The sequence below is a fragment of the Chelonus insularis genome, unplaced genomic scaffold, assembly GCF_013357705.1.
Source record: "Chelonus insularis isolate UGA/USDA-ARS -01 unplaced genomic scaffold, ASM1335770v1 contig_3_pilon, whole genome shotgun sequence".
NCBI classification, from domain to species: Eukaryota; Metazoa; Arthropoda; class Insecta; order Hymenoptera; family Braconidae; genus Chelonus; species Chelonus insularis.
Genome location: NW_023276556.1, coordinates 3,068,119 through 3,094,937, shown reverse-complemented (window position 1 = coordinate 3,094,937; position 26,819 = coordinate 3,068,119). Strand labels below are relative to the sequence as shown.

Below are 26,819 nucleotides of genomic sequence, written 5' to 3'. Positions count from 1 at the left end.
TAGAGCTTATTTGTTCCATTTTCTTATTCAATTAAAATCTTAATAAGACATCAATGACCCTTATAAATTTTCCGTAAACTTCATAACAGAAAAAGTTTATAAAAAAATTTTTTCAGTGACAGACTATTGATTTAAATTTACAAGTGGTGAGGTGACAAAAATTCCACTGCTTTATCTATGAAAGTAAACAGTCATGACACGTGTCGTTGACACTTGCTGATAGACAATTAACTAATAAATTTATTAACTTCGTTGTTGATTATTTTTTAGCTACAATAATTAATGAAGTTATAAAAAGATAATTATTATTCTTATTTGTTTAAATAAAAAATGTAAAAAATTGACTCAAATAATTATCAAAAATATTAAATAAAATTCAGTTGGCTAGGTCAGTGGTTCAGGAGCTGGAGCAAAGTAGTTGGAAAGAAAGAAGAATAAGAAAAGGAAAAAAAAACGCTCACTTTCAACAATGGATAACCACTTATGTAGTGAAGATGGTGATGGTGGTGCACTAAAACGAGTTTCTTCGCAGGTGGTGAATGCGGCTTGCTAAGGGGTTACAAAGACATGCCGATCAGCTGGCCATGTACTCTCCCTTAGAGATAAAATAGGGAACCTCAACATCCTGTGCCTGTTGAGCCAGCTAGCATCTGAACCAGCTATTCAATGGCTAAGTCAGTTCCTCACTCTAATGCTTTGTTTTGTTTATTCTGTTCATCAAATTCGCTTTTTCCGTTGCTTAATTTATAACACATCTGACATCTAAATAAAATTATACAGATATTTATTTTTAGAAAATTGATTTCAAGTTTCCAGTTCTTACCTCTTTCCTTGACAACTGGAAAAAAATAAATCATGATAGATTTTTTATCACTTTCCCTTTCGAACAGGATGAAAAAGCAAAAAAAGCTAGACTCTAAAAGAAAGTAGACTGGAAGTTGAATTAAGAAAGGAATTTAGGGTTGCAGACATCAAGTCACCAGTATTAACTGGCACGCGACTGCCACGCGCTCTTATTCCGTCTTCTTTCTTTTTAATCCTCCGCTTCCTTTTCTTATATTCTTCCTCTCTACATATTCACTTCTTCTTTCTTGTATTATATCGACGGATGTAAAACCACATGTATTAGGGCATGTGTCGAATTGGAAAAGAAATCAAAACTAAAAAAAACTTCCAATACTCAAGAGACTTTATCAACATTTTCAGGAAGTTCATGAACAAGTGTGTAGTCTGGATTTCTTATCTTTCTTTCCAATTCACCGTTTAACAAAGTGGTTCAAAGTCTTAGAAATTTTCAAGTAACATATAAAGTTTTTGCATCAACAATATCAATTAAAAGGATATTAAATAAATTCCGTAAAAAAATATTTACTTACATAATGAAAGGTGTACGTACTTAAATCAATTAGTTAATGAAAATTACGTCAAGAGTTACTGTAAAAATAGTTATTAGAGCAACCTGTGGCATTCAAGCTATCATTACATCAACGTGATTGGCGCAACAAAGTAGCCAGAATTAAAGGAGACTCGCCTTCAACTGTCCCTAATCATCAACTCACGTACTCATGAGAAGCAAATTAGTCCGTTGTTAATGTTGGCATCAAGACAGTGAAATAATCCGATGCTTGATTATTTTTTCCAACTTTGCTCTTAGCTTCATGTAAATCATATGAATTGCTTCCAGTCTCGATGGCTTTTAAAATATTGGTCATATTTACTCAGGAAGGAAATCTAATTATAGAAGAAGTTGTCAGAAGGTGGAAGTAAAGAAGACGAGAAAAGGTAGGGTGCGAGTAATACGAATAAGAATTGGTTGCATTGGACGTCGTAAAATGCAGCCTGCATCCGCTCTGCGCAGATGTACGTGAATGTTTGTCTTCCAGTTAGAGAAAGAAGCAGACAATTTTGACTGTTGGTCCATGACCAAGTCGTACTAAGCACAAACAGTCTACCTGGGACGATGAACTCACTAGAGCTTCCAAGAAAACTTCAACGAAGGTCATTGACTCGGAAAAGCTGCTTCTCCTCCTTCAGAGTCACAGAGAATCTTGAACCTTCTAATTGTCACATCAAATGTAGATTTTCTTTGAGCTCTTTTTTGCCATTTATCAATTTCAATTCTGGAATAAAAACGTTTTTAGTTGACTCATTAACTTTTCCAGCTGATGAAACTCACTTGAATCTCTCGAAAAGCATTGCTGAGAGAGTTTCGCTAATTTTAGATCAACTTAAGGGTCTCTGGATAGGCAGCTGGTGTGATTCGAGTCGCACGTGGTCTCCCGTATGACGTGTGTCCAGACGTATGACCGGACATCTCCCTTCTGTTCACTTTTTGATACCAAAAATGGACCTTTGAAATCTTATTCACCTTTTTAAATACATTTTCTTTTCTGAAAAAATTCAAACTCTATTTTTGACATCAACCTGGTCTTATACAATACTTATGTATGTGAACAATTCGATATATCTCGTTTATATTAAAGTTTATATTTGAATGATTGTGTTAAAAATAAACAGGTGGTAATGAGGAAAAGATTAGCCGGATGTTTGAAACTTACTGGAGTTAATCTCCAAACTGTCCAAAAGTTTGAATATATATTTAAAGGCTCCCTTTAACGGATGTGATGTTTGGGACAAGACAAAAAAATATGCGTGCAATCTCGTATAAATAGACAACAGTGACTGTCTTGCTAACTAATACTCTCTGGCAGATGACTGACTTCCTCATTTTCTTCAGGGTCAATTCCACCTTAAAAATGTTTTATCTACGAAAAAAGAGAAAATAAATTCTACATGTTTTTAGCTTTCTTTATGTCAACGACCTGAAAAATGACACGCTCTAGGATTTTTTTAAGCTTTACACTTGTTACTTCGATGTCTAGCAACCTGCTTGGAAAACATCGATCCCACACGCAAAAAGTGAAAACACGTGATACAAAGAAGACCAGTAGCCCTTTTCAGACCACATGCTTGAGCTTTAGAGGGGTCTTGGGCCCTTTCTGAACTATAGTATATGATATAGTTGAATTAAAAAACATGTGACAATCCATGGAGTAAAAAAAACTTGGGAAAAAAGTCAAGACCAACGCAGATTACACCTCCTCGATGTGTATAATAATTATAACGTTTTAAATAGCACTGGACTTTGGTAATTTCTTCGTAGGAGATGTTGAAAACTCAAAAGAAATAGTGATCAAGTTTACTTTTGATGATATCACACATTATTGATGGCATAACATCATGTATATAATTTAATCTCTGCTTACGAAACCTGAAAAAGCAAACGTTATAAGCTTCCCAGTTTAGGAAAGTTATTGTGATGAATTTGAAATTCAAAATTTTGAACTCATTTTCATGTTCTTAAAAAATAATAAAATAATTGGAAAAAATTAATTTTTGTTTAAGTTCCTTTAATATCATATCTTTTTTTTTTGAAATTATTTTTTGAGTTGAAGCTTTATTTCGACAGAAAGATGATGACTATCACCTGCTTCCATTGTTTAACAATGATTTTCGCTGGTGCTGTCGAAGAAATCTGACACTTACTTTTATGATTGCTCAAACTCATAACCTAAAGTAACGGATAAAGAGTAAATAAATTAAAGAAGTAATAAAAAAAACATTATAAAAAAAAGATAAAAAAAGAAAACGGGTAAAAGAATAAGAAATAAAAAAGTTAGCGACCAAAAGGGCACGTGCCTTGTTGTAGCTTTTATACGGCGGAACATACGTAGTAAAAGAAGAAGTAGGGTGCCAAGCTAAATTCACCGAGTTTATGGTTACGCTTTAAAAAAGACAGATGTTAAGATTTTATTTTTTGTTTTAAGTTTATTTTCCAAAGGTACGGAACTAATTTTTGCAATACAAAAAAAAATCATTTCTAAATATCAATTTATTTAATTTCAGATGCTTTATTTTGTTTCTAATAAATAATTCATCATATTTATATTTTTTTCAATTTCATTCTTTTGTTGCTCATTCACAATATTTAATTCAATAATTGACTTTGACATTTATATTTTTATGACATATATTAATAAAACAGTTTACTCTTCTTTGATTCTTCACTTTCTTATTTCATTAAAACTAATCAGTCCATAAAATCCTGATTACTTACTAATTTGTTTTTATGCCATGGTTAAATATTTCAAAAAATAGTCTAGAGAGAAAAAGAGAAAAATTAAGATAACAATGCCCTTAAACGGGTGTGTCACTCGACAAATAATAATAATACGGTGAGGTGTGCATCTCACAAGAATAATTAAATAGAACTAATATCTTAACTAATTATATAAAGAATAGACAAAAACATTTATAACATATTGGGTCTAACAGTCGATTTTTGAATGCTGAGAGTTTTGTTGAATCCGAACTGCTTTTACTGCAGATTCCAATCCAGTCACTGCAGATAAAACACGGAAAAGACTCTCCATCAGTCTGTCAAAAATTTCTGTCATTTCACTATCATTTTTTGTAACAACGAAAAGATCTGCTCTTTCCTGTCCTAAATATTTGCAATACATATTGACAGCTGTTGTTACGTCGTCATCATCGAAGAAAGGATCACTAGGCCATTGGGCCCGGTATAATCTCACAGCCTCAAGAGCCGCCGACCAGCGCGCGGATCTCAAAAATTCTGCAACTCGTGAGATATCTTCAAGAGAGCCACTAGGCAATGGACTTGGGCTCGGAGTAGGAGTCGGTGTTCCACGTTCACTTTCTGTACTTTCTTCTAGAGCTCGACAGAGTGCTGTTTTCATTAGTAATATCTCTGCTGACATATCATGAAGTGGAATTGTTACACTTCTGGAGGCTTTGGTTAAAGCTAATAGCATCTTATTTGATGCCTCTATTAACAGTAGTAATTGAAAATGAAGTTTATAAAATGATCGACCAAGTCCTAGAAGCATTTCTTCAGAATTAAAATCGCTTCCATGAGATTCTCCAAAAGCTTGAAGTTTATTTGTTGCCTTAACTGCTTCTAAACATTCTGTTGCATGATCTTTTTTATCAAGAAATGTTTCTAAATGTTCTTGAACCTCTAACATTCCGAATCTTAAAGTTTCATGAAGTCTTTGATTTGCAAAAACTGATACGGAGAACCAAACTAATGGAGGTTCAGCTTTTGAACTCAATAAATCAGCGTGACTCGATAAATGGGAAGCTAATTGAGCGGATGCTGTGCTTCCATTTGTCAACAAAGCCACTGCTTCTCGAGATAACCCAACAGATTTGCTGCACACATCTCGTAAAATTCTGCTAAGTAAATGGAAAAATTCTAAAATATTATATGGTGGCTGTGAAATTAAATTTTGAATTTGTTGTCGTCCCATTTCTTCAACATCATCACGTACTACTTGACGGAATGGTATCAATGCTGATAAATTCGGTGAAGCATTGCAAGGTGTTACATCTCCTAAATCGCCAGCACTAGAACCTGAAGTGTCTGACCTTGAATCATGACGAGTTCTATTTTGTATTAATGATAATGAAGATGGTGGAAACATTCCAGGAATACTACTAGCTTCTTGACCGGCTCCTGAACCTGATGGAACTTCATCAAGTGGTGATTCTGATCCCACTTCATCGTCAGATGATTCTTCAGCTACTCCACCACGCTGAAAATTTTTTTTTATTAGAAATTCGATAAATCTAATTTCTAAATATTATTTCCAAGTGATAAAAATTTTTGTAACTCACCCGAGAGGCGTGTTTACTAGAAGAAATAGTTTTCTCACTAAAACTCTCTTCATATTGTCGTAGACTTGACTCTCTTTCTTCTCCTTCACTAAGTGGACGTCTTCGAACTCCCCAATTAAAGTTATCAGTGCTTTCTCCTTCCACACTTTCACTCTCATATTCCAAAAAGTCGAAATCTTTGAAGACTCCAAACTGTTCATCGTCACGTCGAGAACCACCACTTAAATCATTGTTAGCACCAGAAACTTCTTCAGTAGACGATGCCATTGATGATTGCCGTTCCATTAAATCGGAACTTTGGCTAAATATCACCTGAATTATCATACAAATAAATATTATTAATAAATGATAAATTGCATTCGAATCTATGTAAAAAGTGATAGAATCTATACGACAAAGCTTATTATACTTCTTCTGACACTTTAGCGTGATAATTGAAGGCTTGTGCTTTCATAAACAATAAAGCATATACGGATATACTGATTACTTTTACTTAAACAGTACATGTGATTTAGTTCTACTTGCATAATATTACAGAGTATTGAAAAACTCTAATTGAGTTGTTTAATTAATAAATTGTGAATGTAATTAGTGTACTCGAAGCTCGAGTGAATAAAATGAACGCGAACGATTTCTAAAAAAATGTAAGCCTCGTCTATTTTTGTGTGCCATATTTATTTCTTTCTTACAGTTAACCCTCGTTACCTTGCTATATAGTGTCAATGAGCTAATATGTTCATCCTAAAAAAAAATAGGATCGTAACGGTTGTAAAGTTAGGGAAAATATTGAAATTGAAAATACTTACAGATGGACTCTTGGGAAGGCCTACTGGTTGTCCAAAAGGTCTTAAGAGATTCACTAAGCATTCTCTTACTCTTCCCTGTAAATAAAAATAATAATAATTATTATTATTAATCATGATTGCTATTTTTTTTTTTTATCAGTTTATAAGTTACCTGTGACATCCATGGACGTTTCCAACTAGAAACAATATTGGTATCAGCAGGGGATAATGATAAAGAACGTCGAGGGGATCCAGAAGTTTTTACATCATCAACTGGACGTTTTAGCCATCTTTTTCCAATCACAGGAGTTTTAGTTACATCGAATGTGAAGTCCATAGTTCTTCCTATTAATTATTCAAAAAATAAATGAAACAAAAATTCATTAAAATTCATCTTGAACTAGTAAAAAAATAATAATGAAGTGTTAGAGTGTACTAATAAAATTAAAATATAGAGAAATTTATATAAAAATATTCGTATTTTATTCCAAATAAACTTTTTACAACCACACACAGTCATTGTTATTCTTATCGCAACCTGACAGGCGTTGAGTGAGATGTGCAGTCCATGCAAGTGGTAAAGAAAAAATAAAAAATAAGTTATTTAATAAGAGTATAGTTATTATAAATTATAATAATTATTAATAACAGTTAATAAAAACATGCAATTTAAAATTATTAAACTTTTAGTATTTTTTTATCTTACCAGGTAATTCTTTCTTTGAAAATATTTCTGTATCTGTAAAACTAGGATGTGGAGAAGTCAAAGATGATTCCCATGAAGAAGCATGAACTGAAGTTGGCGGAGCAACTAAAGTTGAAGATCTTGTTACAACCAACTTTAATATTTTCAAAGCTTCTTTCCAATTTGGACCCTTTGATATTAAAACAAAATAATTACTATTCGTTTTTTTCTTATTGAGATAAATTTTTTATCAAGTTACTACTTTTATAAAACTTACTTCAACGTATTTGGAAATTACTCTCAGCAATTCTGTATTGATCGGTTGAGCTGCTTCAGATGCCAGATCAACATAATGCAAGAGACAGTGAATAATACTCAACACCGGTAATGCAATGCTAGCAGGCCCTTTTTCAAGGACTTCAACAAGAAAGGCTAACATATTAAAACTGAGATGAGCATAAGTATCATATAAATATTTAACGACACACTTAGTCCACTGAAAACTTTCCTTGCTAAATGTACGTCGAGAATATAACGTCATTACAGTACCCAAGTGATCTAATTTCTTCCCTTTCTCTGCGCTTACTTGAGCAATATTTTCTGCACTTCTTATACAAAGCTCATTTGCATCTTCAAAATTTAACAACATGTATGGTAATAATGAAATAACATTCATCGGAAATGCGAGACTTTGCGTGGGATCGACGAATGGTAAATCTAAAAGTGGTGTAAATTGTGAAAGAAGTGTAACAACTGGTTCATATGTGTTTGGACTTGTACACCCTTTCAGAAGTAATGCATGGACACCAGGGAATGAATTCCATCCTAACTGTTGTTGAAGTTTCTCCACTTTATCTCGTGCATCCGGACGATCTAGCGGAAGACGATGAAGAACTCTTCCAAGTAATCTTAGAGCCAATAAAAATTCATGCTCATAATCTGACTCAAGTAAAGATACTGACAGCCAAAAAAGCTGAGCCAGGATAGTCATTTTATCATCTTGAGAAGCAGAATCTCCAAGAAGTTTCAAAGACTGTGCTGACCGTGATCTTGCTAAATTTGAATTAGGATATTTAATACCACCACTGCGGCAATCAAGCTCTTTGGGCTCACTAGATGTTGTTGATCCAGCAGCTGACTTTCTCATGCAATAGCTAACAGAATAACTAGTACTTCGAGCATGTCCACCTTGATTTAAATGAGCTAAAACATGAGCTCCTGGAAAACCGCCAATTCCCATGTTTTTCTTCCCAGCCATAATTGAAGCAGCGTCTTTATTATTCAAATTTGGAGTTGATTTAAATATTTCTTTCATAAAGTCCAATGGTCTAAAGTCCGATTCAAGAGAATCCACTGCAGCTTCTAATGTTAATAAAAGTTCTGTCACATATCCTTGCATATCTTCTCCTTGCTCAGCAACAGTTTCTACAAGTCGTGATAGAATATCTGATAACATACGAGAGGTTATTGGTACTCGAAGAGCTCGAAATACTTGAAGAGATCGTCCAGCATAGTGTCTCGATGAACAAGATAATCCTAATTGTAATGCAGTTTCTGCCCATCGTTGACTAACATGAGCATGAGGTAAAGAATCTCTAAAAACTCTTAATACATGCCTCAGCAAAATTGTCAATTGTTCAGCGCTTCTAACCCACCAAACTTTAGCGGTCATGTCTTCATAATTCCAAAGTGGTTGATTTATCTTAGATGCAAGGAAATGGATTAAAGATTTTATAACATCTTGAATAGGCATATTAGGACCTGGTTGTGGTCCAGTCCAGTTGGCAACATCTTCAGGTGTAACAATCACTGGAGGAGGTCCATTAGATCCTGAAGACGGTGGCCAGGCACGTAAAGGCGTCTCAAATTCTTTTGATATATCTTTAATTTGTCCTTGAGTTACAATTGGTGGTGTTAAAGAGTTAGAAGGAATAGGAGAGTGAGAAGGAGAGGCATCAGAAGATCCAGAAACCGACGGTGAAGAAGGGAGAGGTGGCGGAGGTGGAATTGCTGGTAAAGATCCCGATGAAGTAGCAGATTCTTTAATCTGATCTCTAATTTGATTATGCGTCGCAGAGTTAGGCGGTGTTACAGACGTAGGCAAAGTAGGAGAATGAGAGGGAGAAGCATCTGAGGATGATACAAAAGACGTTGCAGTATCAGGTAAAGGTGGTGCGGGGGGAGGAGAATATACTGGAGGTGGTGTATGCGACCTCGGTGGTGTAGTCGTAGGTGGAGCTGTGGGAGGACCATATAAATAAGCATCAAATTCTGGATCTACGTCAGTAAAGTTATGCTCTAAAATAGGTAATGATGGAGTGCTAAGTCCTAATCCTAATTGTTCTGTTTTTGATGCTAAAAGTAACCGCGCCACACCCAAATGATCACGATGATCACCGAGTACTACTAAAAGATTTAAAAGAAGAAGACGACAATGGTCTCGAACGAGAGGCCTGGAGTGATCTAAACCAAGAAAGATAATGTGAAGCATTAAAGGAACATGAATCGACCAGTCTAGCTGCACTCCATCAACGACAATATCCGTCAAGAGCATTATAGCTATGTTACATCGATGAAAACCACTTATTGGCTGTGAGCTGTCGGGTAGATACTCGGTGAGAGGAGCAAAGTACCCTCCATACTCTGGCATAGGTAAAGGATGTGGTTGAGGAATGTCAAACTTTTCTTGATTAACTTTGTTAGAAACTGTAGAGTTTCCTCCTCGAGGGCCATACATTTTTTCATCCGTTGTCAGCTCAACTTCTGTTGTAGGAGTTGATAAATCATCAGGTAAAATAGGAGGTCCACTTGTAGTTCTAGTTTTTTCTGTCCGTGGAGTTTGAAAGCCAGCTAATGCTCTTAAAGCAGTATCAGATTTAGATCCTGTTTTTACGGGATCTTCTCCTGAGTGTCTCTTAGTATGAATAGTTCCTTTTTCAACAGCTAAATCCCGAGGTGGGTTTCCAGGATCTGCTGCTGGAGCATCACTATGCGATGATGCTTTTCTCATGCTAGTTAATCTGTAGAATGGTGGAGTTTCTGTTCGTTCTATCAAGCAATTCAATGTTTCAACAGTCTGAAGCTCTGTCATCATTTCATCTACTAATCGATCCGATTTTGCTCTTGCTAAGAACAAGACTACCCTTTTAGCATAAGGCAACAATTCTTGAGGTGCCATTCCTGAGACTATTATCAAGTACCGAATAATAACTTTAAGATTGTTTGGCCAACATCCGCATAAAGTTGCCCAAAGTTCTTCCACTTCCTTTGGATGCTCATCAGAAAACTGTAATGATGAAAAAACTTATTTAATAATACTAATAACGAAAAAAATTTTATTATTTTTTATTTTAGCAAAACTTTAATAATTTCATTATGTAAAATGTATTAAAAATCTCGTTATAATTGCATAAAACTAATAACCGTAAGATTACTTCAATAAACACAATTTCATGTATGTAGATGATTACTCAAACAATATCTATTATTTGAATACGTTCATTATATTTGCAATTACATTTTACTTTCCGTTCTAATAAAAAATATTCAAATAATCATTACAGTAGATTGGTAATATTTTACATTAGGATCATAAATGGATAGAAGTATATAAGCAGAGTCATAAAAATATTTAGAAAATCATTTTTTTACTTTTAAATGAAGCAAAAAAAATATACATGAAAAATAGTTTTTTGCAATCTCTATAGAAAATGTTTTTTTAAGAAAAAAAATCTGACAGCAAAATAACGTCAACACTTACTGGTGATTTTCATTATAAAAGCTACAAAAAAGTATTCCGAGATTCATTTATGTATGACTCTCTATGTCTAAACTATTAAGTTTTAAATAAAGCTTTCACCAATTTTTTTATCAAAAGCTGATGCTATTGAAAAAAAGTCCTGTGAAATGTCTTTCTGTCCAGTTATCCATTTAAAATAATTAAAAAAGATCAAAAAGAATTTTTTTCGCTCTAGAGATCTACTGATACAAACTTCTATCATGGCCTAAAAACCCTATTTCCGTCCAAAAATCTCGCCTATTTCATTTTAATTTATGTTGTACAGTTTTGTAAATTAAAATTTTCTTCAAGTTATGAATTTTGTCCTACAGAAGAATAATTTTTAATTAAATTTTATATCATTTTGTAATGCATTCATAAAAAAATTAAAAGGATTTAAATGAAATATTCGTCATAACTTGAAGCATTTTTAAAATATACTAAAGATGGAAATTTGATTTGATGAAATGTCGCAACATAATAAAATTATAATGTAAGTTACTTTACGCAGTCCACTTAAGTAATTAGAAAATTCTTCTTATGCTTTCCAAATGGACAAAGGACTTCATATAATGTGCTATTATGTCATTGATTGTCACTTAGCATGGTTAATGCTTTGATGTCGGAATAATTAGATCGATAAACTATTGTAACGGATTTAAGAATTTATTGTGAAGTGGAATCGTGGGTTGAGCTATTAATATTGTTAGACAATAGAGTGATAAAGTGGCTTAGTATTAGATTAATTATTTTGATTAGATTTTTCCAATTTATGTACACCTTTGAAACTTGACTACGACGTAAAAGAGTGGAAAAAGGGAAATAAAGAATAATTTTATCATTAACTTATCAATTGTTGCAACCGTACCTGCATACGGGTCAACTTCAAGAACATGGGGTGAATATACCATTTATAATATTGAAGATCCTATCCGTCTACTACAAAGTGAAATATAATTAGGCAAGAATCATAATCGAAGATAATGAATTTTTCAATGTACCATCCACCACATGCTATTAAACAATAATAGGTTATATGAGCTTCATTCATTTTTTTTAATTAATTCAGAGCAATTATTTTTATGCAATAACTTTTTAGGTCATTAATAGTAATTGGAGGTTTGATCAAATTTTATTTAGCTCAATTGTTTTTCCTTCATCAATTGTTCAATATTTTATTACCTATCCACTAAAAAAATTATTTGCTTTTATAATAAAAAATCTCATCATTTTTTTTCGATTATTTTACCACAATAAATGGATAAAAATATTGTTCAGTTGAAAAAAAAAAAAAAATTCTCTATAGAGATAAACTAATTTCAGAGGTGTCATGAGTCCCGTTAGTTTTTAAAAGTGAGTAAATGTTTTCACAGAACAGTGAAGCACAAATAGATAATATTTTTTATTATTTTGAAAAAGATATTTATTGTTAAATTTTTCTATCCGTTTAACTCGATAAGATGAAAAAAAAATATTCGAACGATTTACTTTTGCATATTCAAGGTATTTACTGTCTTGAAAACTGGTTCTTTTTAAACAAAACAAAGGATTTTAAAAAAGAAGAATGTGATATTTTTTTTTCTTTTTCAAAATAGCTCCAGTAAATTCAATAAAAGAATAAATAATTATTAAACAGATTTTACGGTTTCTAAACTACTAAAGAATTTGTTCATTACATGACATTTTATTTTCTTTATGAAAAACAGATTCAAAGTATATACGCTATGCTTTGTAAAATTAAAATTTATATTATGCTGTAAAAGGGGTTTGCAAATTAAAAGATATTGTAGATATGCATAAGTTTATGTTCAAAATATTTATGAGTCAAATTATTTATCAAAATTGCCAATGTTCCCTACATACAATAAAGTTCTTGTAAAATTTTTTATCACTAAATTTGTGCTTCCCAGTAAAAGACTTCATATGTTTTTACTCTATCTATCATTTTTTTTTTGCTATGTAAGCAATGATGTGTTCAAAGTAGAACTTTTTTATTATCTCAACTGTAATAAACGTTCAATTTTACTTTTTTATATAAAGAGAACTCTTCCAAAGAATCATTAATACTTGCACAAAAAAAAAAACATTTTAATTTAGTAGTTATGAATTTCACTGATTGTAGAAATAGTAATTTATTTCTTTAACTTCTTTTAAAGTAATAAAATTAAAAAAATATTTCAAATATAAACTTTGAATGTAATCTTCAATAATTCATTATATCTCATATAAAAGATGAAAAAAAAAATATTAAACGTTTCATTACCTTGACTGTGATATAAAATAAATTATTTAGAACCATCTCTGTAGCTTCAGCAGATCCCCAACCTTCTCTTCTAGCACCTCCTCGCGTGATATCAGTCATATAATACTGGAAAAAAATTTTGATACACTTTAAGCTCATATTGCAAAGCAAAATATAATCATGATAAAAATAAAAAAGATAAAAGCAAACCAGACAATTTTCTTTTAGAATGTTATACATGTATGAGAGGTCCATTAGACACTAATACTCATAAAGAAGTACCCTTAATGATAGTAAAACACGAAATATCAATAATAAATAAACGATAAAATAATTTTATAGAGCATAAAAAATAGTTTAAACAATTAACTCAAGTGTGTAATTAATATCAATTGGTGCTATAAAATCTATTTTTAAATAAACATAGAATTCATGTATGTAATGTATGAAAAGAAATCGGAATAGAAATAAGGTTTAGAACACCCATAGAAAATTGTATTACAGTCACTTTAAGCTTGCTGATTTAATCTATAATCTACTTCTATGGCTCATCCAGATGCTTGAAATCTTAAGATAATATCGATACTTCATGTCCATACGATGGAAACGGTGGTAATTGCATTGAGGTAATTCTAGAGTGCAGTGGAAGATGATTTTCTTTCGAGGGAATTCTCAGTTAATAGCATTCGCTTGTAACAACCATGTCTTCTACAGTCGTACAATAAAGGAGTGTCATTTCCATCTCATATTATCCTTTCTGCATCAAAGAATAAGGATTATTATAAAGTTATATATTCTGAATATCTCTTGGAGCTTTATTCAACATTATCTGCCGAATATAACTGTAGGATAATCTGGTTGATGCCAGATTTATATTTTATCGAAGTATTCAAGTAAAATTTCAATATGAAGCAATTAATCCAAGGGATGTCAACTGTCGAATATAGTTTATTGTGACTCACAGTTGTTTTTTAATGTTTGTCTCTTCAGTTCTGTATGATAGGTATTAATGCTTGCTTTTGAAAAGCTCCTCTCAAACTTGTCCAGTGTTTTATTATTCAGACTTTAATGTATAACTTGACAGAAGTGTTGATCAACTGGATGCTGATCGATTATATCGATTGTTATATTTATATTGTTCGAAAAATGGTATTAACGTTCTTTTTGAAACTTACTCGTCAACTTATTCCATTTGATAGCTTTTAATTGACTTTCATATATCTGTTGTTTATCTGATAATGGAAACTTCACTTAGTTTATAAAAATAGATCATTCTATTTGAACTTTAACTATCATTTGTTCTATTATATGTCATTTTATTTTATTTGCTAATTGCAAATAACATTTCATAAATTCTAACTTGGCATAAAATATTCATGAAGTTGAAAGTTTCTTCAGGATTGTGTATTATTAATTTATAAATTCTTAAAACTTTTAATGTTTTATTTAATTCGAAAAACTAAATACTATATATGATTATCAATGTTTGATATCACGAGAGCTTCAACTTGCCGTTGATTTCAATTATTATTTTCGTAAAATAAAAAAAAAAAACAATGAAAAGAAATATAAGTAATATAAAAGCATTAAAAAACTTGTTTTATAGAAGGATTAAAAACAAAGTTAAATTCAATATTTTAATCTAAAATACCACAATTGTGGAAGATATAGTTAAAAAACATATTAGATAGCATGATAAACTTTAAACTAAATGATATTGCCATTTTAAAATCACAAGTACTCCAAGTGAAAAATATTCCTTCGCTCAGGTATACTCTCACCCGGAATGACCTTTTATAAAAACGGGCTTTCACAAAAACCCATTATTTTCGTTTATTTGCCAAGTTCACAAAGACACAAACTATGTTTTGACATTTTCTACAATTAAATTTTTTTCTCTTGAGATTTTTTACATCACCAACTAATTAAGTTTACCATCATAAAAGTCTTGTATATATGATGATATCTTAATGAATTTCATAATGTTGCAAATTAATAAGTATTTTAATTATTTATATAATTACAATTTTTTGCTTGCATGATCTATTAGTTGTTAACTAAAAAAAATTATTTATTTATTCATATTTATTAAAAGTATTGTTATCCAGCTTTCGTTATGATAAGTACCAACAATATTAATAAATGACTACATTTTAGAAAATATTAACCACATGATGCTATAATTATTGGAATATCTTGGAATGAACTTCAGTGATTTCAATTAGAATATCTATAGCTCAGCTTCAAATCAATTCTGTAATCATTCACTTATTTCTATTTATTCTTCGCATACATTAACTATAGTGCTGATTTAAAGTTTCATTTAACTAGAACTCATTTTGTAAACTTTTATCATTGAGTACTATAAAAATATTTACGTAATAATGAACAAAAAAACTTATCTTTTAAAAATTACCTGGATTAATACTCAATGTTTCTGAATTGACATTGAGTTTGATTTTTCAAGTGATTTTGACTAAAGAAAAAATTCAAAACAACTACGAGATAATTTCTTTGATCAAAGAAAACTTATCTCATTTGATAGATCACTCGCTCAGTATGCAAAAGATATCGAAATCGATATTCATCACTTCGAAAAAGTTTATTTTTATCGCAGTGACTGTTAATAATCAGTATTTCAATGGAGTTACTGATCATTGTTTTAATTTATGATTGAATACTAATTACCTGATAATAACTTGAAGGATTAGCTGGCGGGGGAACATTTGGGTCGACTAATTCCATATTGTGGAGCCACGGTAGTAGATATTGAAGCAACAGTTGTCGAACTTCACGTCTGGCAGTTTGGAATCTATGAGTTATCTCTGTAACAACCAAATGTTAGTTGATAGATGATGGCAGATTAGTGGGGATTGAAGTAAATGGTTACACAAGGGGTAAATAAAGATGAAAAGAGATGAAGAAAGATAGAAAATGACCAAGATATAGGTAGGTCGGAGCTTTTAAGTTCGTTGGACTTGATTGAAGCAGTCAGCAAGCATTGATGGAGTATGAATAACCAAAGAGGTGTTTTGCCAATAAACTTTGATGCTTGACAGATGTTCTACGTGCAATTACGATTATTCTATCAACCACGAATGGATAACAAGATAAAAAAACTAACAAGATAGAACATGAGATAAAAACTAGCATGATTAAGTGGCTGGTGGAAAGTAGTAAAGTGCAAAAGAAGAAAGTTTCATCATGTTACTGAGGCTTGTTTAGATTCTAAAAGTAGAATTCGCTCATCCATTTGATTTTAGAATGAAATTCAGAACTTCTGGGTGAGAGACAGGACGGATATTTGCCTGCGAGTTATAAATGGAGTGATAATTTCTGTTACATGGAATGTTGTCACTATCAATGAGCTTTGGACTACGCTCTAAGTCCTACTTTTCATCCTAACACTAGTCTATACATGCTGAGTTTATTGTGAGAGCTCCAACACCCTCTCTTATCTTATTTAGGCAAGTTAATCCGGCTATTTTCATGTTCAAACCCCTGAAAAGCTTCAATAGACTCACTCTAGTGTGTTAACAACTGTTATTCTAACTACTTATCAGAAAATTTTTATATCAAAAGCTAAAATAAGTTATCAATTAGTAACTAATTAGAAATTAAATCAAATTTCTTACCGCTGAACATTGGCATCGTCAACTCTGGATGAAGTTGAGCTAATTGCGTCGATAAATACATTTGATTTCGACAGTAGGATGTAGTAAGTAATGCATTAAGAGTTCCAGCTTTAACTGTTGTATATGTTCCTCCTGTTGATCCTGTAACTACTTCAGATGTTATTCCAGGTCCCAAACTATTAGCTCCAACTTCTTCTTGGTCTAGAATAAAAATGTTTTTTATTTTTCACACTTTTGTTTATTTATTAGTAGATCTAAAAATGTTCTAGCATAAAAAAGTGGATGTAATGATAGAAACATATAATAATTATCTCTTATAAATAGAAGAAGAGGGGAAAGAGACGAAATTCATGATGTGACGGCTGAGCGTAAGAAAGTCCTGATGCGCGCAGAAGCCGGAAACTTCGCGGGCTTTATCAAGCTTCCATCGGACTAGAGAGCTCGCAGAAATAGGTAGAACGTCGATCCAATGAGGGAAATATTCTCGCGTATTTTTCAATGTTCTATCATATTTTATGATCTTTTCTGACATCCGAATATCTTCCTACAATCGATTGTATTTAAGAGTTATTATTCGTTCATTGAACTTTGTGTCTTTAATCAATTTTAACACAATTGAAATTTCATCAGTGTCTAAGAAAAGTGCACCATGTTAACAATGTTACGAGTTAAATTAAATTATCTTGAACCTTGAAAAGAAACTAAGAAGAAATATTTTGGCACATATGCCAAGTCATTATTCAATGAAGACAAATAAACTTCCTCATAACCCACGTGGATAAATTATATGGATTGAACTATAAAGCAGATGTACTCTTAGTGTTTTTAAGCATTGTAACTATCATTAAAACGTTATGGAATCAAGAAAAGAAGCAAATAAAACATTAATACAATCTCCGGATTGGGTAGAAACAATAATATTTGGTGTCCAAATGTATTATACTCCAGTTTTAGTGTCATTAGGAACATTGGGCAACTGTTTATCAGTTTACATTTTCTGTAAAACCAAGATGAGAAGTGTTTCATCAAGCTGGTACTTATCAGCACTAGCTATTAGTGATACTGGTTTCCTCATATCGTTGTTAATAGCTTGGCTTAATATGGTTGGTGTTGGCTTATTTAATCGCCCCGGTTATTGTCAATTCTTCGTGTATTTACCAACGCTCTGTAGCTTCTTAAGCGTATGGTTCGTTGTCTCATTTACGGTTGAACGATTCATTGTCGTTCTTTACCCACTTCGCCGTCAATCAATGTGTACAGTTGCCCGAGCAAAAACAATCCTAATTGGGCTGACAATAATTGGTTCAATTTTGTGTAGTCCAGTTCTTTGGTTCTCTAGTTCTAGACCGTCGAATCAAAAGTTTAATTCAACTGTTTGCGGACTTGCTGATGAATGGGAACATTTGGCGTGGATTTTTAATGTTGCTGATACAATTCTTACGTTTGTTCTACCATTTACTGTGATTGTTATTCTCAATGGACTAATAATCAAGACTGTCTGGCGGCTTGCTAGAGTCCGAATAAATTTGACAAGTTCGATAAAAAATAAAAGAAATACAAAGGGTAAATCTTTAGAGCTATCTCAAACAAAGGTCACTAAAATGCTTTTAGTTGTTTCAACTTTTTTTCTGTGCTTTAATCTACCCGCTTACGTCATGAGAGTTCGTGCATTCCTTGAGGTGAGTCAAAAGCATTGTTGATTTTTATTAACGATATTAATTTTAATATTATTAATATTTTAATCATTAATATTAATATGAAATTTCTTAATCAATATTATCAAATAATTCACGTTTTTGATTAAATTTGATCAACATCTCAAAAATTAATCGTTTAATTACAATTTATGAGTGATAATTTTTTAATTTGTTAAAAAAGTTATTTTCTACAATATTAAACTAAGGAAAAAGTATATAATAAAGCAGAAAACTTTTCTAATTGATAACTTATGTTCTCTGTTTATCATTGTCTACCTTTAATGTTTCTTTAGGAAGGAGAACCACCACGTGCAGTAATAATAACTCAACATATCTGTAACCTGTTGTTCGATACCAACTTCGGAATTAATTTCGTTTTATACTGCGCAAGTGGACAGAACTTCCGTAATGCTGTAATCGCAATCATCTTCAAACGACCAAGGCGATGGAATTCTGGTACACCAATGTCGAATCATGGTAATAAAACTTTTCCAAGTTAAACAGATTGTGCAAGAGTTTTAGTATAAATAAATCTCTTGAAACCTTCAATCTGTTGACTGATAACATGAGATTTATAGCTTTAATAGCATTCATTTTAGTGAATTTAATTAGCAAACAATTTAATCCAAACATTCTATTTCCAAATATTCAAACAATCCATTTCATCAAGTTTCATTTAATAAAAATCTACACAAATCTGAAATGCAATTTGACAAGACAAACAATTATTGAAAAATGTAATTTACAGAAGCCTCAATGTATCTATCGAGAAATTTCAATAATGCTATCATTTATTCAAAATTATATGCTTGAACTAATTGGATCAGTTTCCAGTATTAAATATCATGGAAAAATTTTTTGTTTATTCAAAGTTAAATTAATAATCCTAATATAACTCTTTTTTGACTTTGTAACAGCTTCGGATTATCGAAAATCATACAACAATTCAATGCGACGTCAAAAAACAATAGTCTTCGAAGTTCCTTGGACCGAAGAGTGTGAATTACAACAATTTTCTCAAAATTCAAGAAGAAGTTTTTTGTTAAGACAAAATTCGAGTTTAGCCAGTGATAATTAAAAAGTAACAATCACAACAGCTATATAAGCGATAGAAAAAACTTACTGGTCTCAGGGTCAGCAGTTGGAAGAGGTCGCACGTTACCAAAAAATCTCTGGTCTAATAGTTGAAGGAGTTGAAGAGCCGCATCTTGAACGGGTGCGCGAGGACATCCAGTATTCATCAGACTGACATTTATCACGCTTGTATAATGATCGCAAGGGTATTCCCTAGATAGTAAATAAATAAATTGTTTTTAATTTAAAATAAAAAATTGTAAATATAAGCAAAATTGAAAAAAAGTTTTGTAGAATAATACCTGGCACTAAAAATTGTTGCTAAACCAAGAAAACAGCCATCAGCTACTTGAGGAATTCCCGTATAACATCGATCAATCACCCAATCCAGAAGAGTTCCAATATCTGGATTACCTTCTAGTAGTAATACAACAGTTTCTCGAGCCAAAGCGTAAATCTTTAAAATTAGAGGATTAAATTGAGTTTTATTATTTTTATTCTCTAAAATTGTGATTTTTATTTTCAATATTCACAACAAACCTTTTCATCTTTACTAGCAAGTAACAGATCTAACCACTGATATAAAATTGCACCTTCTTCAGACAAAGATTGGGGATTAAAACAAGATCCACAACACAAGAGACTACTCATGGCTTGTAAAGCTGATAGTTGCAATTCTGAGCACGATCTTTCTTCGTCCAAAGATGTTATAGAATTTGTCAGCGGTTTACCATAAGGACCAGCCCATGTTGCGAATAAGGTGAATAAATTTCTTCTTAAATCTCGTTTTACCAATGAATGACATGCTTCCACTAGAGAAAACCAAAAGTCATAAATTATTTTTACTTTTGTACTATTTAAAATAATTTTGAATTATCTTCAAACTTACACGAAAAACTCTTAATCATTTTTCTAATAAAATTACAAAAATGTAATTTAATATCCCGAACAGCGGGAGCTTCTTTATCTGTTTCATTTTCAAGATAAACTCTCACTCCATCGATGTATTCAATGAAAGTTGGATGAAGGGACTGAGTTTCTCTGTCAAGTACTGCTGGGCTAAAATTAATATTTCAATAAAATGAAACATTTAATTATAAAATAATTAAATTATATGGATAGTAACAGATATTTCTGTACAAAATAGTTTTCATAATAATAACTCTTCTCTTACCAAACTCCAAAAATTCCATACTCTGCTATAAACTCTAACACTCTAACTAGTTGAAGTCTTAAAGCATCCCGCCTCCGTCGTCTTCTCATGTTTTCCTGCTTTCTATCCACTGCTTCACGGATGTAAGGAACAAGTTCTTCCATCAAGTCTCTGTAAAGTAATGAAATTCAATTAGTTAATTTTCCACTTTATAAATTATTACAATCAACCTTCATGGTATTTAATTTTGATGTTTATAAAAAAATAAAATTTTCACTTACTTTAAAGCATCAGCGTTTACTTTTCCCATTGCTTGAACCACAGCGTCTCTTACATCAACAGTCTCACATCTTAATAATGGCACTGTAAGTTTATATAATGCTGCTGGGCTTGCATTTGTTCCTGGAGATTTATTATCACCACGTTCCGCCGATAAACTGTCAGGTGATGAACTGCAGAAATTAATTTTCAATTACCAAAACTATTATGATAATCCATAAAATCATCAACCGTGTATTGAAAAATGAATGATGTGTTTTTAAGTGCACAAACACCAATCATAATGATCTCTAATCTATTTAAATGTACTAATCGTGAATCTACAATAGTCTAATCTAAGTTAAAAGTGTTGATAAAAATCTAGTGATATCTATTTAACTATAAGATAGTTCAACTTCTAAATTTTAATCTATTGAGTAATTAGTTGAAAAATAGTTGTGCACAATCAAACGATCTTCCTGTGTGAAGTATGTGATATAATTTATAAAAATTATCTTTTTTACGATGAAATAAATTCTTATTCATCTCTTTTGCGAAGTTTTTTGTCACTTAGGCTCACCTGGTCCGCTTATGCCTGGTGTAGATTCCAGATATTGATGGTACGGAGAATCGGCCCGGCAGGGTCTGTGCCCCGCCGAGGTTCTCCAGGCTCTGACTCAACTCCTTACTCATGCACAACACACCAAAGTCCACCGTATGCTGACCACTAGAGTATGCAATACAGTGTACCACCAATGCTTATTTTATCAGACGTATTTTTTACTGGTTTTAGCGCAAAGGAGTAAATTACAGACAGAAATACAAGGAGATAGAATTTTAGTAAGAACGGTTAAAAAGAAGGAAAGTTAGAGAGTTACATCGAATTATTAGTTAATAGACAATAATCATGCATTATATTTTAATTCAATAGCGGTAAAATGCAAATTAGAGTAAAAAATGGTGCTGTGTTGTACATTTATCACGAACAATTTATATTATTTTCTATAAATATAAAATGAATTAGAATTAAAAAAAATTTTATCAATAAATTTTCTAAGAATTTGTAAACGTGTGTTGTCTAAGTAAAAATAAAATAAAAAATTGGAGTATAGTGATTGGCTAGAGTCAACACTACAGACATAAGCAGACAAGACCCAACACCAATAAATATTAAATTAATTATGTTAATAAAATATGTTTATACTATTTATAAACTAGTGTAAAAGATTTTTTAAATATTTAATCATTTTTAAATATAATTAATTATTTAGTAGCAATTATGCATCATTAATTTTTTAATTATATATTATTTTGCAAAAAAATTTCAACTGTAATTTACCTGAGACTTAAATCTGGACTAGCACATCGAATAATTGGGCTCGGAATAGGTGGGACGACTCGATAACCAAAAGTTAAATAATTTTTCCAAATATGCAAGTAAACATCTCGCTCGTTTATAGGTTTTCTTACTGTAGCTGAACTTCTCAATAATGAAGCTCTATTGTCATTTACTGGCCTGAAATAAATTAATTTTTAAACTTCATCTATTTTTAATTATTTAGTTGGCCTTTTTTTTAAATTTTCAATAGAAATAATTATTCAACAATGTCAACCTTGAAGAAAATCTATATAAGTATACTTACGTTGGATCAATGACAGTGAAGAGGGAATTGATTCTCGTAAATACAATGGGCCATGAATGGGCAATAGCATTAGGACACAATGAAAGTACTCGATCTCTTTCTAAAAAAGCAAATAAACAAGTACTCCAAGGATCTGCTCCATTAAGGTTGAGTAGGGATGAACTTTTGATACTATTTTCATCATGAAATCCTGCAGTCCATATACAGCTACTTCTATCAGCGATCCATTGTAAATCTATATTAGATGTAGCTGCAGCTGCGGCTTTCTCTGCTGGTGGTAAAAGGTGATAACACTTTTCTATAACTGATGGACAACATGCATCAATCACATCAATTACTGGTTGATCAGTTTCTGGACCACCTACAGCTTTTAAAATCATCTTGACTTCACGAAGAATATGAACTGCTAATCGTCTTGGATAAAGTCGACAATTACAAAGCATCACTAAAGCAAATCCTTCAACTAAGTGGAATACACTTGAAGCTTGTTCAATCCTTTGACTTGAGGAATCAATTTTCTTTACAATAGGATCAATTCTTGGATTAATTCTGTTATTTTCAATCGTTTGTTCCTTAGATCTCGGACTTGGATTGGATAAAGCATTTTTCCAAGATGTTAATAGTTGTAAAAGCATTCTCAATCCATTATCAACAAGTTGAGGAAAAGTGTCTTGAACATCTCGCGCAAGAAATTGTGTGAATCCAAGAACAACATCTTGTCGCCAGTCTGGAAAATCTAGGACTAGTGTTTGTAAGCTTTGATAAGCAAGACCGCGAAGTTCTTCATCCATATGAACAGTAATTCGAGCTAAAAGATCAACCAATTCTGCTCCAGTCATTCCGTCAGGGATTAATCGTGGAACCGCAGCCACACAAGTTCTGAACAAATCGATTCTTGGTTTTCTATCTCCCGTTATCATTTCATCTGGTTCTTTATTCATATTTTGAGTGCTCGTCATCATTAAAGGTCGGCCATAATGAACATCTAAAGCTCTGAGAATATCAACAAAGACTCTACGAACATGAGGGAAGTAAGATGACATCCCTATACTTTTAGCTGTGTCTTCAGTTAACATTTTATTGAGAAAAGTCTTCTTTACTCTCATTGTATTACCGCTAGGTAATACACCCATAGTTCTTGGCATTGGAGGTTCTCCTTCTTTTTGCTGAAGACTATCAGCAACAACTAAAAATGCTCTCAAACCAATACTCATTCTTTCAGGTGTTAGAATGACTTTTACTGGCCTTCCAACTGACAATAAATCAAACACTATTTCTCTCATTGCAAAGTCAAGTCTTTCTTGAGCTATAAACTGAATGATTTTAACAAAAATATTTAGAGGAGTATCTCGAGGTATTACTGCTTTAGATCCTTTGGGAAAAAGTGAGTTAACAATGCTCTGAAGTCGACTCTGGGTTGCTGAATTACTTTCACATTTTATTCTAATCATGTAAACCCATAACAATCGATAAAGAGCTTCGAGAGCGACTCTACTCATCTTAGCATCACGACTTTTTAAATTAGAAAGACACATTGCTAGAAAATAGTGCCAATTTTGTAAGAAAAATTGTTTTTGACTCACACATAAAAGGCATGTGACTAGAGGAAATAGAGCTAAACGATGTTTAGATTTAGTGCACATATCCAAAGTTGTTGAATAAAGCATGTCAACGAAATTTTTCAAACAAGGAACATTAACTTCATTTTTTACAGCCGCTGCAACAGGAACTAAAATTTCTACAAAAAGTCCTGCCAATGCGTGTTTAACGTCTTTATCTTTAACATCCAAAAAATACTGAGCACACTCTTGCATAAATTGAAATGATGCTTCAAATTCCTCAATCGGTACCATTTTCACTCTAAAAAATTTCATACCCATCAGTAGTGAAATGATGCTTTGAGTTGTATGAGGGCCGGGTTCTCTAGCTCGTAACTCCTTTAATTCAATCATAAATTGTTTTCTCACAGCCTTGAAACGAGATTGAGCAAGAACTCCAATGACCTCAGCAAATAAATCAGCAATGATGTGAATATTTGCAGCATTTGGTTCATTCTGAATGCCTTCCCTATACTTGAAATGCCTGAATGCAATATTCTCAATTTCTGTAACCAAATCCTCGTGACCTGGATGAAATGGTAACTGGCGTAAAACTTCAATCAACATGAGACAAAAAATAAATTCAACTGCAAGATCTCGGCGTTCTTGGAGAAGATCAGCTTCACTTTTTTCAACAGTTTCAACTTTTTCAGAACCAGACACTATTGTATACATAATACTTTTACCTTTTTGATCTTCTTTTCCAGGTGCAGGTTTTTTTTGATCATTTCCTTGATCTGCTAATTGTCGTTCATACCATTTGAATAATGCCCGAAGGATTGATGGAAGACAATGTTCAGCAACCGAACCAAAAGCTGATAATAACTGATCAAATTGAGTATCTTCTCCTCTCTGTAATACTTTAGAGAGTGGCTTCTCAGTTTCTGCCATTACTGCTTCAATTTTTCTCTCAGCTTGAGCGGCAAAATCAGCAAATAGAATTCGCATTACATATTCACCAGGTCTAAGTTCCATATCTTCTATTTGTTGGGGCTTAACAGTTTCTTTTTGAGCTCCCCAAGGTAGAACAACAGTAATTGCACTCACTCTACTGGAACTTGTCTCTGAAGAAAAAAAAAGTTATATCCAATATTCTATTACATATTTTGATTTTAAAAAATTTTATTATATTTACCATAGCCAGAAACAGAAGCATTGGCTGTATAAATGCTAGAAGCATCACTCCCTTCTCCTTGAGATCCATGTGAAGTCAAGGAATCTTGACAAGGATTGGATGACGTTTCGACTCCGCTTTCTTGTGATCCTTCTCCATGAGTATTTCTTGATTCATTTGTTTCTAAAAGAATTTATTATAACATAAATGTATATTTTGAATCGAGATAAGAGAAAAAAACCGGTATATTGATAATACGAATTGAACTCTACTGGGAATCGAAGCCTTGTGATATTGTACATAACAGATACCCACACAATTCTTCTAACTTGATTAAGAACTACTTAACAATAGTTCATACTAAAGTAATAGTTTTTATATATAAGTGATTGAGTGACATTGAAAGTTAATTCTTACCAGAGTGTGTCTCGTCTCCACTTGGTTGATTTTCCATTTCTGTAAATAGAAAATTACATTGACTTTTTCCTATCCATAACAGTTTCAACATTATTAGATAATATTCTACCTTCAGTAATATTTGCTACACTTGTTTCACCATTGGGAGGCATTTTTGTTTAAAATTTGTTTTTAGTCCTGCAAAATTAATCTCAATTATAATTCGGTAATATTTTCAACGATAATTTCTATATATTTTAATATATTCCAAATATATATATATATATATATTTATATTAATTGAGTATTTATGTTACTTTATAAATAACTACTGATAAAAATCGAATTCAATAAAAATTTTACATAATAACAAGATGATAATAATTGATTTGAGTTTATAAACAAACGATTATCTCATTGTATTTAGATACAAGTAGATAAAAAAAGTATCCGTTTACAATAACTCACAAACTCCATTAAAAAAATATTAGCGACTAAAATTTTTATTCAAACTCAATTAAATTCATACTTCATAAAAATTCTTAATCATATTGTTCAATCAGTGCATAGAAAAGTTAAAAAAAATAAAATATGTATCTATAGATTCATTTGCAAACGATAACCTCAAATATCAAACTAATATTCACTCATATTATTAGATTAATTATTGTAAATACTTTTGTCTGTTTTTACCTTCATTACTAATTTACATTTTCATTAAAATAATGCACTCTTATTAAAAATTATCTAAATATTTGGAAAGCTTGATACTAAAATGTTTGACGCTTCTAACAATGGATTTGTTCGTAAATTTTTTTTTCTACTGTGTACATAATAAATCGGAATTTTTATCCCAAGTGGATGTAACAGGTGTAAAAAATTATTTCAATAAAACTGATACAGGAAAATATAAAAAGAAAAATGTAATTTTTACAAACTTAGCAAAAACATTAATAATAAAAATGGCTTAATTTTCACTAAATTTTTCGCCATTGATGACCATTGCGACACCTACAACTGTCAAAATTCGGAAACTGTATAATCAGAACAACATAAGCAGC

General features: G+C 31.8%; 2 protein-coding genes across 4 annotated transcripts; one reads left to right on the top strand and one right to left on the bottom strand.

Annotated features, from left to right (window-relative positions):
• Positions 1-3,909: 3,909 nt before the first annotated feature.
• Positions 3,910-26,775, bottom strand: fry (Protein furry). 3 transcript variants are annotated; one of them, XM_035086229.1, is made up of 22 exons: positions 26,452-26,775; positions 25,889-25,956; positions 25,780-25,818; positions 25,384-25,545; positions 22,651-25,312; positions 22,347-22,523; positions 21,588-21,734; positions 21,031-21,201; positions 20,771-20,920; positions 20,486-20,655; positions 20,137-20,408; positions 19,899-20,053; positions 19,646-19,809; positions 16,826-17,026; positions 15,879-16,015; positions 13,212-13,316; positions 7,448-10,456; positions 7,192-7,360; positions 6,658-6,830; positions 6,507-6,581; positions 5,701-6,012; positions 3,910-5,618 (listed from the first exon to the last, which is right to left on the bottom strand). In XM_035086229.1, exons 2-22 carry the CDS (start codon positions 25,929-25,931, stop codon positions 4,329-4,331), a joined length of 9,783 nt encoding a protein of 3,260 aa, XP_034942120.1. In that variant the 5' UTR covers positions 25,932-25,956; positions 26,452-26,775; the 3' UTR covers positions 3,910-4,328. The 3 variants fall into 3 exon arrangements, with proteins under 3 accessions (XP_034942120.1, XP_034942121.1, XP_034942122.1); XM_035086230.1 differs by lacking the exon at positions 21,588-21,734 and having other exon boundaries at positions 3,911-5,618; XM_035086231.1 differs by lacking the exons at positions 3,910-5,618; positions 5,701-6,012; positions 6,507-6,581; positions 6,658-6,830 and adding an exon at positions 6,952-7,023.
• On the top strand, positions 17,291-19,654 carry LOC118068661 (thyrotropin-releasing hormone receptor-like). Its single transcript, XM_035086232.1, has 3 exons — positions 17,291-18,504; positions 18,816-18,999; positions 19,440-19,654. The coding sequence occupies exons 1-3, from the start codon at positions 17,680-17,682 to the stop codon at positions 19,598-19,600; spliced, it is 1,170 nt and encodes a 389-aa protein (XP_034942123.1). The 5' UTR covers positions 17,291-17,679; the 3' UTR covers positions 19,601-19,654.
• Positions 26,776-26,819: the final 44 nt, after the last annotated feature.